This window comes from Alternaria ethzedia, assembly GCF_023757985.1.
Source record: "Alternaria ethzedia strain BMP 0044 chromosome Unknown scaffold_3, whole genome shotgun sequence".
In the NCBI taxonomy this organism is placed as follows: domain Eukaryota; kingdom Fungi; phylum Ascomycota; class Dothideomycetes; order Pleosporales; family Pleosporaceae; genus Alternaria; species Alternaria ethzedia.
Genome location: NW_026056196.1, coordinates 1,130,070 through 1,143,841, shown reverse-complemented (window position 1 = coordinate 1,143,841; position 13,772 = coordinate 1,130,070). Strand labels below are relative to the sequence as shown.

At 52.0% G+C, this 13,772-nt stretch overlaps 4 protein-coding genes across 4 annotated transcripts; 3 read left to right on the top strand and 1 right to left on the bottom strand.

Moving 5' to 3' along the window:
• Window positions 1-180: 180 nt before the first annotated feature.
• Window positions 181-1,307, top strand: J4E87_001886 (uncharacterized protein; the record flags this gene model as incomplete). The annotated part of the gene is made up of 2 exons (XM_049373526.1): window positions 181-682; window positions 739-1,307. The coding sequence occupies 2 exons, from the start codon at window positions 181-183 to the stop codon at window positions 1,305-1,307; spliced, it is 1,071 nt and encodes a 356-aa protein (XP_049236896.1).
• Window positions 1,308-8,226: 6,919 nt separating this feature from the next.
• J4E87_001885 (uncharacterized protein) lies at window positions 8,227-8,857 on the top strand (the record flags this gene model as incomplete). The annotated part of the gene is made up of 2 exons (XM_049373525.1): window positions 8,227-8,484; window positions 8,540-8,857. 2 exons carry the CDS (start codon window positions 8,227-8,229, stop codon window positions 8,855-8,857), a joined length of 576 nt encoding a protein of 191 aa, XP_049236895.1.
• Window positions 8,858-9,839: 982 nt separating this feature from the next.
• On the top strand, window positions 9,840-11,625 carry J4E87_001884 (uncharacterized protein; the record flags this gene model as incomplete). The annotated part of the gene is made up of 4 exons (XM_049373524.1): window positions 9,840-10,203; window positions 10,254-10,678; window positions 10,730-11,514; window positions 11,568-11,625. 4 exons carry the CDS (start codon window positions 9,840-9,842, stop codon window positions 11,623-11,625), a joined length of 1,632 nt encoding a protein of 543 aa, XP_049236894.1.
• Window positions 11,626-12,353: 728 nt separating this feature from the next.
• On the bottom strand, window positions 12,354-13,062 carry RPS8A (ribosomal protein S8A; the record flags this gene model as incomplete). The annotated part of the gene is made up of 3 exons (XM_049373523.1): window positions 12,354-12,888; window positions 12,937-13,005; window positions 13,058-13,062. 3 exons carry the CDS (start codon window positions 13,060-13,062, stop codon window positions 12,354-12,356), a joined length of 609 nt encoding a protein of 202 aa, XP_049236893.1.
• Window positions 13,063-13,772: the final 710 nt, after the last annotated feature.

Below are 13,772 nucleotides of genomic sequence, written 5' to 3'. Positions count from 1 at the left end.
ATGGACAAAACATCTACGAAAACCTCCTCCGAAGAGGCACGAGAATTAGTGATCTGCCCACAATTCGTATAAAATGTCTTCCTCACAGCGCTCACTCCGCGCTCACTCCATTCGACTACCTCTCTCTTTCTTCCTATCTCAAAGTATCAAGATCTTTGCTCAATTCCTAATCGCTTCAAGATGGCTCCTCACAGACTGCAAGTCGCTGTTGCCGGTCTCGGCCGCATGGGCGCCCGACACGCTTTGAACATCTTGAACAAGACCCCCCGCGCTGAGCTTGTCGCCGCATTCTCTCCAGATCAACAAGAGCTCAAATGGGGCAAAGAGCACCTCGAGCCATACGGCGTGACACTCTACGACGACTACAAGAAGATGCTCGCGCACAAGGGTCTCGAAGCTGTAGTGATCGGCACTGCAACCTCGGTGCATGCTGAGGAGACTCTCCAAGCTATCGAGAAGGACCTACACGTCCTTTGCGAGAAGCCTCTCTCCACCAGTGTTCAGATTTGCCAGGATGTCGTCGATGCAGCTGCGAAGAAGCCGCACCTCAAGGTCATGTGCGGGTTCTCCAGACGATTCGACGACAGCTACCAAGATGTTGCGAAGAAGATTGAGGAAGGCGCAATCGGCAGACCAACTGTTGTTCGGTCACAAACCTGCGACAGGCAACACCCTGACCCAGGTACGAAATGAAATAACTTGTATATTGATGAGCTGTTTACTGACTATCTCGTCTAGACTTCTTCGTTCAGTACGCTGCATGGTCTGGCGGTGTATTCGTCGACATGTCCGTGCACGACATCGATCTAACTCTATGGTACTTCGGCTCCAACGTGGTACCCAAGTCCATCTCCGCGAACGGTGTTGTCGCCATCCTGCCAGGCCTCAAGCAACACAAGGACTATGACAACGCCGTTGGTATCGTTGAGTTCTGGGACGGCAGAATCGCACACTACTACGCCTCTCGCATGATGACGCACGGTCAAGAGGATGTTACCGAGATTATCGGTACCGAGGGAAAACTGACCGTCAACCTCAACCCCCAGAAGAACCTCGTCAACTACTACTCAAAGGCCGGCATCACCCGAGAGGTACCCAGCGACTACTGGGGTCGATTCGAGCCTGGCTTCGTCAAGGAGGCGAATGAGTTCACTGCGGCGTGCTTGGATAACACCCCTGTACCATTGGAGTTCCAGAACGCTGTCAAGGCTGTGCAGATCGGAGCTTGGTTGCAGGAGGCACTTGTCAGCGGGAAGCAGATTCGATTCGACGAAAGCGGCAAGCGTATCGACCGCGCAAACTTATAGACTGGACATTTGCGTCGATCAGATGGAGCAGCTACAGTGAAATACTTACGTTTCCGTTCACCAATACCACCGCACTTCTACACCGTCCATTAGCTCTACCTCGTCTTTTGTCAATGCAAGCTTGCACACATACGCGTGTCGCTTTCTTCTCTCGAAGCCTTATCATTACCTACCTGGTGATCGCATATGCCGCAAAGCGTCAGCTTATCATGTTCTCGAAACCTGCGACGTGCGAAATCCGCTACCTGCCTAGATCGCTTCACCACATTCAAGGAAAGCTACAAACACCCTGCGGTCTACATCAGTATTAAAATAGACTTTGGTAAAACTTAATGCAATGTAGACTTCTTGGATACTTATTTCTTGTACCTGCTGTGGGTGGCTAGGGCTGTGTACCTAGGTATTCTTCCCCTGGTTTGATGTGGCTTGTGGATTTACCCCTCATTCAGCTCCCTACCACAGCCAGTGACAGCCGTCCTGCAATTTAACGCCATGCCAGCACTCAGCCCCATACTGTAGGCTGTGCCTCTTATCGGTCCTATCGTCCCAGCTGGCGAGGCGCACTTATTTCAATCTTTCGAGATTACTTCCGCTTGATTTTCCACCTGAGCTTCTTCCAGAGCCCTCCACTACAACTTGGGGCCCGGACATGTGCTCGTGATGTCGGGCCTTCCCTCCAAACTAATGTCCGTCTTCTCTGCTACCAACGAGAACTATGCTGCGCTAGCGAATATCAAGTTCGATTTCTCACTCGTCAAAATGGAAGCGCCAATCGAGTTTAGTGGTATTGCTTCCGGGCTCTCTACCAGAAGACGAGTTGAGGCTGAAGAAGGCCCTTCCCACAAGACAGCACGTCGGCTGGGGGCTTTGTTCGAAGATGTTGTGCCATCCACGCCAAAGCTGATATCTGCATACGGGCGGCGAATGTCGGAGATCATGAATACCTCCGGAGTCAACGACATCGGCGCTGGTCAGCATGGACCGTTCGAGCCATATGTTGGAGCGGATGGTACGACTCTCTGGGCTGCGGCAACATCTGGGATACCGGCTCTGGGAGTGTATCTCCTCAGTTGCCTATTGGCTCGCGCTTGGGACGCAAAAGTAGCTACAGCAATATGGGTAGAGATAGTTGCAGCAAGAAAGATCGAGATCGAAGAGGGACTCAAAAGCAACGGCAACGTGTCTGCCACCTCGCTCCTTGGTGCATGCCAAGACATCACCAGAAAAGATCTTGCTTTGTGGGACAGTAGTGCAAGAGCCTGGCTTCGCAGAGCGGACAAATCGAAACAATTTGCGCAACGTCAACTGTCGCTCATTGTCAAAAACATCAATACTCCAATCCCGGGGGGTCCTTCAACCTACGACCAAGTCATGAACGTGTGGAAGCGATCAATGCTGGCTGTCGAACAATTTCTGTCCGGCAAACCACAGGATATCATCGATGGATCGGTATTCGTAGCGTTTTCTGCGTGGCACCTCTACCCAGACCTGATTGTGTTCACACCTGAACCCAAGAAAGTTGAGTTCAGAGATAAACTCATCCCTTCCTCCGGAGTAGGCACTGTTGGTGTAGAGAATAACCGGAGATCTTCGGAAGGAGAAGGTGTGCAATGGTCACTAGCACTATCACACCTACAGTATTATGGCGCTCCAGTCGTAGTCAGCAGCAACCAAGAAAGTTCGAGAGTGACCTTTCGTCAACTACAGATCGTTGCGTTGGGTGGTTTGCTTGGTAGATGGAGGGTCAGTTCACGGGACTATAAAAGAGTAGCGGAATGGTTTATTCTCCTGTGGTCTCGACTGGGAATGTCTGAAGAAGACGTCAAAGAAGGCAAATCCTCTGAATTCGGATGGCTCCTACCTTTTGTACTTGCGGCAAATCAGCTTTTAACTACGAACGATCAAGATCGCAAACGTAACGAGACATTGTTGAAACACGGCACCAGGAGAGCAAAGTGGTTCTTGTCTAATCAAGAGCCTACCCCTTCGCCATTCTTTGGTCTACTCAATACACTCGTAGTGTGTGGACTTCAAGAAAAGCTCGACATCGACTCTGGCATCGCTTACCTTCGTGCCGTAGCGGAGAAACTGAAATTAGACGGAAGCGATGCAATCATCTGCTACGCTCATAGCGCTTCGAATAGACACTTTGCTGCAGCAATTGACTACTACGAACTCGCCACAGTACAGACATTCGACTCGGACAGTCATACGACATGGATCTGCCCAAGTGGCGAGTCACCACCACTCCCACCTCCAAGTATCAACTCGAAATTGGTAGAAGACAGAATAAGATACATCGCCGGTAGAGGTGAGCTGTGCGTCCGTTATGCCACCCGGCCAGACTTCGATGGGAACGCCACTCACTTCAAGTGGGCGGACCCGCCACTACCCTACCAGCCAAACTATTCGACCATCGCGTGTCACCATCAAGATGAGAGTCGCCAATCCAAGAAAGTCAAATTAGAGATTGGATTCGACGCTATTCTTGGTGATTCGCGCCTGGGCCTATTCCTCCAAAGCGAGGCGCGTAGTGTAACCCGTAGAGGTCGCGATCCATTGCAGTCCTATCAAGAAGAGGCGAGACTTGAGACAATGAAGATAGACACTCTCCCGGTTGCAGTAGAGAATTTCAAGGAAGCGAAAACGCAATCTGCTCGATTGAGAGATTACATGTGTTCTTTGGTACACCTTGACGAAGAAGAATCGAGATACAACTCTATCCGGGCACCTGGCTTATCATTGTTCTCGAGCTTCCACAAGTTTGACTTTGCTTTCAGCAAATCGTTGTATGCTCTGGAGTCAGCTTCGTACGTGTACAATGATCTCGTTCACGCTACAATCTCGTTGAAGCTGATAGCCATACATCTATCGAGTTCTGCGTGGTTCAAATGTTTGTTCGATAGGTGGCAGATGCGCAACAATGATCCAGATCCCCGGTTTGATGGAACGCCCCTTCTCACCTCGTTACGAGCTCCGCTACCCGACCGAAATGAGTCGTTCGGCTGTATAGCTTTATTTGACTCGGGAGTGGTCGATCTCGTTCCCGAGGACTTCAGCCATGCATTTGCTTTGTGCTCAGAAGATACAATCTACGTACCAGCAGTTGTACTATCTGATCCTTTCGTCTCAGTAGCAGACCACGAAATGAGAAGTATCACGGGTAACATTGGCCGCCAAGGCATTTCGATACTCGTCTCACCTGTCGAGCCACGAATACGCGAACTCAGCAACAACTATGAGCTGGTATCACACGAGCCATACGACTTCAAACGCGAAGACAACTTTGGGGCAACTTCATTACACCTATCCTTCACCGACTGGACAGTCCCCCTCGCAACCGAAGACATGCGAATGATAGACCATGATGCTCACGCAGTAGAAGCCGTCATATCTATCCACGACCGCGGTGTTTGGGTCGGCGACATCAACATTCTCGACGTCGATTTTCGGGATATGCTCCGGTTTAAACCAATGACGTCTTGCAAAGGAGATCATAGCCAAGATTGCGACGTTGACTACACATCCATCGATAGCTGGGAAGAGTTGCTGGATGAACCTAATGGCGTTGGCGTTTTTAGAGCGCATGGGAACTGGGCCGCACGGCTGGCTGCAGTGAGTATTCTATCACGGGGTCAGACTGGAGGTTATAACTTTGGCGTTCTTGGACCAGCGCCTTTGTGTTTAAGATGTCTGGAGGAAGAACTTGAGAAGCCTGCATGGAACATGCTCGACTACGAGTCGAAGCTGCCTTCATTCTGTATAGACTGATATCCTTTTAGTCAACGCGCAAGATAACAAAGACGTAACAAGAACAAGACAACATAGATAGATATCTTCTGAGCCTGCAGGCGCACACTGCTTCGCATACGTAACACATGAATGGAAAGAGTATGCAATCCGAGGAACACCAAGAGTCGATGGCGAGTGCGGTATACTCGCCGAGAACGGAAGATATAACAGGCGGGTAACCGAATTAATGCGGAGAGTGTTCTAGAATCTGCGAAGCTCCTCAAACTTGACCAATTCGTCCATGTAGGAATACAAGCATTGTTATTTCGCCGCTATAGAGGTTTTCCAAGATCGTCGGTATCTCGCTACGAGTACGGGCCATTTAGCGATTGGCCTTGCGGACATGCAGATTGGGGACCTAGTATGTGCTTTTGCTGATGGACATGCTCCGTTCATTTTGCGGCGTGAGAAATGCCAGTTTGGGGTGGGATGGTGTCGGAAATGGCGTAATAAGAATTTTCATCTTGTTAGTGATAGTTAGGTCCATGGAATGATTGATGGCGAATGCTGGGAGGGACAATTGCGCGTCGAAGATATTGTGTTGACATAATCTTTGATGTTTGCGACATTGCACAATCCTGCATTCAGACATGTTTCCGGTGAACCCGGATGGGCACTATTGACCGGTCGGTCGTACCATGCAAGGCAGACATCTCTCTGATACGCCTGGGAAATGCGCATTCAGCCTGCTTTCTTGCACAGCCCTGCCCTCCTGGGCTGTGGTAGCCCCCTGAGCTTGTGTTGTAGGTTCAAGGTTTCGCCGATGCCCTCCAAGATGACGGGCAGATCAGACCCGCTCGCACCTCGTCGTTGTTACTTCCATCGCACCCCGTGACCACCAGCATCATGCAGGGTTCTAAGCTCTCTCTGCTGCTATTCGTCCAATTCTCCTCAGTGGATGCATTAGCGATTGCCTCGCTTGTTCGAAGCTACCCAAGCGCAGCCGTCCCCATTACTGGTGGCCAGCCCTGGTCCAGACAAGACGTGCTCACCCTCGTCGGTGTGTGTGTTGCAGTTGTCACTGTCGTTATCGGATTGGTTGGCGTACTCATCGCGTCGCCTAAAGCACGAGGGTGGCTGTGCAGACCCATCTATTGGCTCACAAAACGCGGGCCGCTTGGTAAGCACCACCCCCTATCGACCAAAACAGTATAGAGGCTTACCACGATCAGAAAAAGAGCATGTGAAAGCTACACAGCGAAGACACCGGCCTTCGACCATCAAGGATTGGAAAAGAAGAGATCATAGAGAGGTTCATCAGCAGCTGCAAGATCACTACACTGAACTGCTGAAGACGAGGAGGGGCCGTTTCTAAGTTAAGAGATTACAGGGATAAGAAAGGGTCGAAGAGGAGGAACAAAACGCTGCACAATTAATACTGAGGTTTAGAGGCTATCGAGAAGCCGTGATTAAGATGGGCGCATGGGATAGGCGAGCTTGTACACACTAGAAGCGCGTTTAGCTTTTCTTCATGAAGACTCATGATATTTCACAGTGAAAAGACGATTAAAAATGTACTAGATGCCTTGGATGAAACGCCCTGACTTCGTAAGCCGTGTTTGATGAGCACCCAAGAGCTGTCCATGGGATCTTGGTTTCTTGCAAAGCGTTCGCAAGAATCCTGAGATGGCGGAGTAGAGATGTGAGCAACCCGTGTCGATTGAGAAGATGGCCAACCATCAAGACACCCCATTCGAGGGGGAGTTTGTACAGGCCCTGGAGTCTACGTTGGAATCAAAATAGAAGTTGGTACAATCTTGACGCAATGTACACTTCTAGGTCTCGAAAGTGGAATCCGGTTGCACTGATTGGGCATAGTCGTTCGCTTGTTGTGGGCCTTCGAGTGCTCGCCAGGCGAGCTCACCTGCTACACCAGGGTCCGTCACCTGCTACACGAAGGCCCAGTAGATGGTATATCAAATCGCGCGACGATGGAACCGTTTCTCGTTTTCATCCCGACCGCTAAATCAAGCAAGCCTCTTGCCACACGTGTGACTACACATTGCGCATATGATTCTACTTGTTGTAGTAACCGGTCTTCTTCCAACCGTTATTGAAGCCTTCCCAATACCACCCAATCGTACCGTGGACTCTACATATCGACAACGCTTCACTACTTCCGATGCAGCGCAAACTACATGGTCGCGACAAGATATCTTCACCCTAGTCAGTGTCGTGTGGCGGTAACCGGCATCCTGATTGGTCTGCTCATCGCCTTACCGAGGGTACGCGAGTGGCTATGTCAGCCTTTTCAATGTAAGCCAAACACATGTTCTGTTGACCACGATTCTGCAACGAAGCTAACACATCGCCATTAGATTGCGCGATTGCAGCTCGACGAAAGCGAATACGCCAGCAGATTGATGGAAAAAGGCGGCTTGAAGAGGAGTACAATGAATACCTTGAGTTCGAAAGATTTCGTGCGATGAGGGGTAGTTCGCAGTAGTAGCAAGGCATAATAGAGTGATCTTGTCAGTGAAAATGTGGAAAAGAGGCCACAGTCCTGTCCTAGGAGTTTGGAGAACAGGGCATGCAACGCATGTACGAGTATCCAGAGCGTTACGTCAGTTTGAGCCTTTTTGTCCGCTTTTGGTAGAATTTTGATTCTGTCGCCGACCGAACACCTCATTCCTACTGTCTGCGCTGTATACTCTACTCCATGGTAATACTGACTGTTTTGCCGGCTCCTACCACTTGTGATTTTGTAAGGACGTGTCTTCGTGATCTAAGACTTGCAGCCGTGGTACCGAGATGCGCGAATTCGCAACCGTTCATATAAAAGAAGAGCTGAGCTTGTCGCACCAACATGTATGCGATGAAGTTTTTCCAGAAGTATCGTACGAGAATTCGCAACGTAGCATCGTAAAGTGGGAAGTGTTTAAGTACGCTGACGTCGATCCTGCTATAATTAGGCCCGGGGTGCCTGACTGTGGGGTGACTAATGCAACGTGCCGTGTGAAGCTCTTCTTGAAGGCAGGATCGTGGGTACCTGTTCGGGAAGGCGGATGTACAATGATGACGATGTCCGTATTGGACGCCTAGAGTCATATATAAGAGTGGAGGGGGGGTCGGTGAAAAAAGATCCCATCTCTTAGGTACCAACAAGTACTTCGAACCAATCTTCATCATGCACTTCACACAAACCGCTTTCGCTGCCATTCTGGCATTTACGTCTTCAGCGGCTGCATCACCGCTGGCAGCCCGTCAGAGTGCGCTTCAGGACTGGCAAATCACCAGGGTGAATGTCTATACTCCATCGGGGCGCCCTGGTAGCTACCCGTGGGCTTCCATCACAGCCGACGTGACGGATCCCAACGTGATCGATCTCGGTCCCGCAGAATTCGATAATACCAACGTCACCGCGCCAGCTGGAAGTCAAGGACTTGTACGTCTAAACTTTCCTGTTTCTTACTCCAGTACGTTTGCTGATGTTTACCTAGAACTGCAAAGCGCAATGGTACACTAAGGGCGAGAACCCCCTAGACCGGACTTGGCCGTGCGATGGCACATCCGATGGCTACTGGGTCATGAACGTCCTGGAGGGAAGCGATGGTTTCGGAACTCGCGACTTCACCCTGAAGTTCACCCACGTAGCCGACGTTAAGTACCAGGGTGCGCAGTACAAGGCGACGTATGAAGCGGAAGGTTACTTCACGGGCGGCCAGAACCTCGCTGGTTCATGTGGTGGAAGTGGAGTCTGCAGCTGGAGCTTGAAGGGTGAGGCGAAACCTTTTGCGATTACCCCAAAGAAGCTATAGAGGTTGGGAGATGAGAGCTTGGAAGGGATGATAGAGATGATGGGATTCTCGTAACTAGTATACCTGTGCAATGGATTAGTCAAGCCGTCTGCGAGATGAAATGCCAATCCAAACCTCAACATGCTTCCAACAAACCTCAACTCCGCCCCCAACTCATGCGTCTAAGGGTATGGTAACCTCTTCACTCGTAGATGCGGGATAGCGTGGTAAGATATCGCCGCATGTTCTCAGGCGACACAGTTACAGTTTGTGCTTTGCATGGCCTTACGATGCATCATGGTGATCTTATTCCCGTGCTGCTCGCCGTGGAAGGATGACGATCCATTGACGTCTTCACTCGGCGATCGACATCGCCCATTGCTGCTGGACATGACTGGAAATCATAAGGACGTTGCGCGACTCCAGGATTTCGTAGAAGTGCCGTGGTCAGAATGCGCACTCTTAGTTGTACGCGCCATCGGAAGTGGCCGGCGAAGCTATCGGGGACGCGCTTGCTATCACGCATCAGCATCGCGACTTCCGTCAGTTGCCGGCGCACTCCGTCAGCAGCCCCAGATATCCATGAATCCCTCTGAAAATCATTACCACGGCGATACTGCGCAGAGATATTTCGCGTCTACTCGTCTTCTAGCCCACTGTTGCTCAGGGTTTGCTGTGCTGATCGGGCGACTTAGTGCTAACGGGCTGGGTTATCCCCGCATCTCAGCTCCGGACTTGGCACCGTCACAAGCTTGGAGCTCCCCTCCCCCGAACGTGGGCCTGGCGTTTACCATTCACGGCCAGCCGACTAGCCTGCATCAGTCTGCCGACCCAGAAGATCCTCGGCCCAGACGTCAAGATGGGTGACGTCTGTATCATGAATATATTATCTGCCGACCGCCCAGCCCTCTCCGCACGCTGCATATCCCATTGCATTCCTCCCTTCGTACCTTGAGTACTTGAACATATCCATCAATTGTATCAGACATTTACATCTTTCACAATGGCAGCTAGCGCCGATAGTATCCTGCGGGAGGTCAACATCCTCGGCGACCTCAACGACCAGAACCGTCACATCCTCAGCAAGGACGCCTGTGTCTTCCTTGCGCTTCTCCACCGCACATTCAATGAGCGCCGGAAGGCGCTGCTTCAGCGACGAGTAATCCGACAAGCTGAGCTCGACAAGGGAAATCTTCTCGACTTCCTCCCAGAGACCAAGCACATCCGTGAGAACGATGCTTGGAAGGGCGCACCACCCGCGCCAGGTCTCGTTGACAGGCGCGTCGAGATCACGGGCCCGACAGATCGCAAGATGGTAGTCAACGCCCTGAACTCGAACGTCTGGACATACATGGCCGACTTTGAGGGTATGTATTCAATCCTGCGTGTGAAAGGGACGATAGCTAACCTTCACCAGACTCATCTGCACCAACATGGGACAACATGATCAACGGTCAACTTAACCTTTACGACGCCATCCGCAAGCAAGTCGACTTCAAGCAAGGCGAGAAGGAGTACAAGCTCCGCACCGACCGAACACTTCCCACACTCATTGCTCGCGCGCGAGGATGGCATCTTGAGGAGAAGCACTTCACCGTTGATGGAGAGCCCATTTCTGGTGGGCTGTTCGACTTTGGACTGTACTTCTTCCACAACGCACACGAGCTCGTCAAGCGCGGAGCGGGACCATACTTCTACCTGCCAAAGATGGAGTCGCATCTTGAGGCTAGGCTGTGGAACGATGCATTCAACCTGGCGCAAGACTACATTGGCATGAGGCGCGGAACCATTCGCGGTACCGTCTTGATCGAGACCATCACCGCCGCTTTCGAGATGGATGAGGTACGTTGAGCACACCACCAACAAATCTGGATTACACTGACTGCTACATAGATCATCTACGAGCTCCGCGACCACTCCTCAGGTCTCAACTGCGGTCGCTGGGATTACATCTTCAGCACCATCAAGCGCTTCCGCCAGAACCCCAACTTCGTCCTCCCCGACCGCGACTCCGTCACCATGACCTCGCCCTTCATGGACGCCTACGTCAAGCTTCTCATCAAGACTTGCCACAGGCGCGGCGTACACGCCATGGGCGGTATGGCTGCTCAGATTCCGATCAAGACCGACCCGAAAGCAAACGATGCTGCCATGGCCAAGGTGCGCGCCGACAAGCTCCGCGAGGCACGCGCTGGCCACGACGGTACATGGGTAGCTCACCCAGCCCTTGCGGCTATCGCGAGCGAAGTCTTCAACGAGCACATGCCTACGCCCAACCAGATGCACGTCCGCCGCGAAGACGTCCACATCACTGCCAACGACCTCCTCAACATGAACGTGCCCGGCAAGGTCACCGAGGACGGCATTCGCAAGAACCTTGACATCGGTCTCAGCTACATGGAGGCCTGGGTCCGTGGTGTCGGCTGTGTACCCATCAACTACCTCATGGAGGACGCTGCTACAGCCGAGGTCTCAAGAAGTCAACTGTGGCAATGGACCAGGCACAACGTCGAAACTGCCGAGGGCAAGAAGGTGACCAAGGACTACGCGCTCAAGCTTCTGCACGAGCAGGCTAAGGCACTCAGCGACAAGGCACCAAAGGGCAACAAGTTCCATCTTGCGGCCAAGTACTTTGAGGGACAGGTCACTGGAGAGGACTACGCCGAGTTCTTGACATCGTAAGTTCAACACCCTTCTCCTTGCTTGAAACCACATGCTAACGATATCCCAGACTGCTCTACAACGAGATCACAAACGTAGGTGCGCCCAAAGGAGCCGCCAAGTTGTAGTCTACACTTTGCGTAACCTTCAGCTTTCTTTATGCCTCTGATATACCTTGTAACCTTATACCAATGTCCAGACCATGAGAGTCTGTAGCCAAAACGAATAAAGTTAATAAGCCTCACTACCACTACCCTGCTTGCACCCCATATCATTCAGGCATGTGAACGTAAGCTAACGCGGCTACCACAGGTCGGTTCCCCGGTTGCGGCCTCGAAACTGTAGGCGGGCGTGTGCCGAGGTATGATCCAGGCGCTCGGATGTACAGTGTATGGACGGTAAAGATGCGCTTGGGAAGAATTGTGATTAGTCTAGAGCGGAAGAGGGGGTGACATGTGAAAGGCCATTGCTCGAATAGTATATGATGAACACACGCACAGTCGGCCCCAGCCACATCATCGAATGTTTTACTTGTGATATACACGGTACCACTGCGATAGCAATGTGCCTTGGATGAGTTAACGACGTCTGATTATCCCGTAGCGGGGAAGAGTCTTGGTCATGTTGGGTCGACGATGAGGCGCAATGGAAACAAGAAGGTCTGCGGACAAGAACTTGAAAGAAAAGAACGTTCACATGAACATTTGAAACCCATGATTCGTAGTCTCGTGGTATCTAGAGAAGTGGCGTTATCATGCCGAGTGCATTCAGTGTCCCGCGACTATGCAGACCAGATACATGACTAAACACCCATTTTGACCTGACCAATGCACCGAAGAAGCCCCAAATATCACCCTTACTTCCTGAGCAGACGCTGGTAGAAAGCAAGCTCCTCGCCCTCGAGGACGTAGCCGTCGCAGCGACCGCTCTGGCCGGGACGGGAGGAAACAGCGGCGTACAGACGACCGGCCTCGAACTGCTTCTCAACAGCGTTCTCGATCTTTCCTCCGTTCTTCAAGCGGTCGGCCTGCTTCTTGGAGACCGAGTTGGACTTCTTCTTGTCCTCCTCCTTCTCACCGGCCTTGGCCTGCCTCCTGCGGCCGAGCGAAGAGCCGTAGTGGGCCTCGTACCATTGTCGGAAGGGAGCGGCATCGATCTGGACGATAGCGGAGCGGGTCAGGGTGTTGGTACGGACGAGCTCGTTGTTGGAGGGGTGGTAGACGACACCGATGACACGGGTCTTCTTGGCGATGCCCTCGGAGCCCCAGGAGAAGTTGCCGGCTTCGAGACGAAGAGCACGGAACTTGCGGTTGCCGCCACGAGTGCGGACAAGATGAACACGCTTTGTGCCAATACGGGTATTGGCAGGCTGGCGGCCCTTCTCGAAAGCCCTGAAGCCATGTTAGACATGACTAGAGAAGCGATCGGGTTATGCATACCTCTTCTTGCGGTAGTATGCGCGCTTCGCACCGGACGCGGAACGCTTGTGGCGAGAGTCTCGTGAGATACTGGCGAGTGTTAGTGGCTGCAGCGGAGTGGGGGTGAGGGAAGGATAGATACCCCATGATTGCGGTTGTTCAGAAGACGCTGTGTCCACAATCAAATTAGCCTTTGCTCTCAGTTGCAAGTCGACGAAGCCGCAGCATTGTTCCAGCTGCCCGAGACGTCCTCCGCCTTGTACTGCCTGCTGTGGGAGTGTAGATATCGAGCGACTCGCGTGCGACCATACAATCCATTGGCGGAGGCTGACGGCGGCGGAACATTCGCGGGGCAGCGTCGATGTCGCAATGCTGAACGGCTCCGTATAATCGAGTAGAGGACGTTGTGTATAGCGTACCTGATGTCGGGTCTCCTGGTGCAATCTGTGTTGTCGTTGGGGTTAGTTGGCGCTTGTCAGAAGTCGAAGAGGAAATTCACGAAACTCATTTTCGCAGCTGCGTTGGTGCCAAGATACGCTAGCAGTAAGCGAGTCCTCCGCCGCCCCATCGCTCCTGCCATCGCCAGGACATCTCAACGAACATTACCAGTACACATCACTTATGCGTGATAGTTACAAGTACGGTCTGCGCTGTTGGGAGCTCGATCACCGCCGACGCGCGTAACCCCCGACCGAAAGACAAGACGACCAGGAACGGAACACCACGCAAAGCCATCAATCACCACACCTGTGGACAGCATGGGAACGTCAGCCACAGATGGTCATCAGAAGGTTTGTCGTCTGGCTAAATTTTGAAAGGCCGCTTATCTGTCACGAAGTCGATGTTCCTCTTTCTTC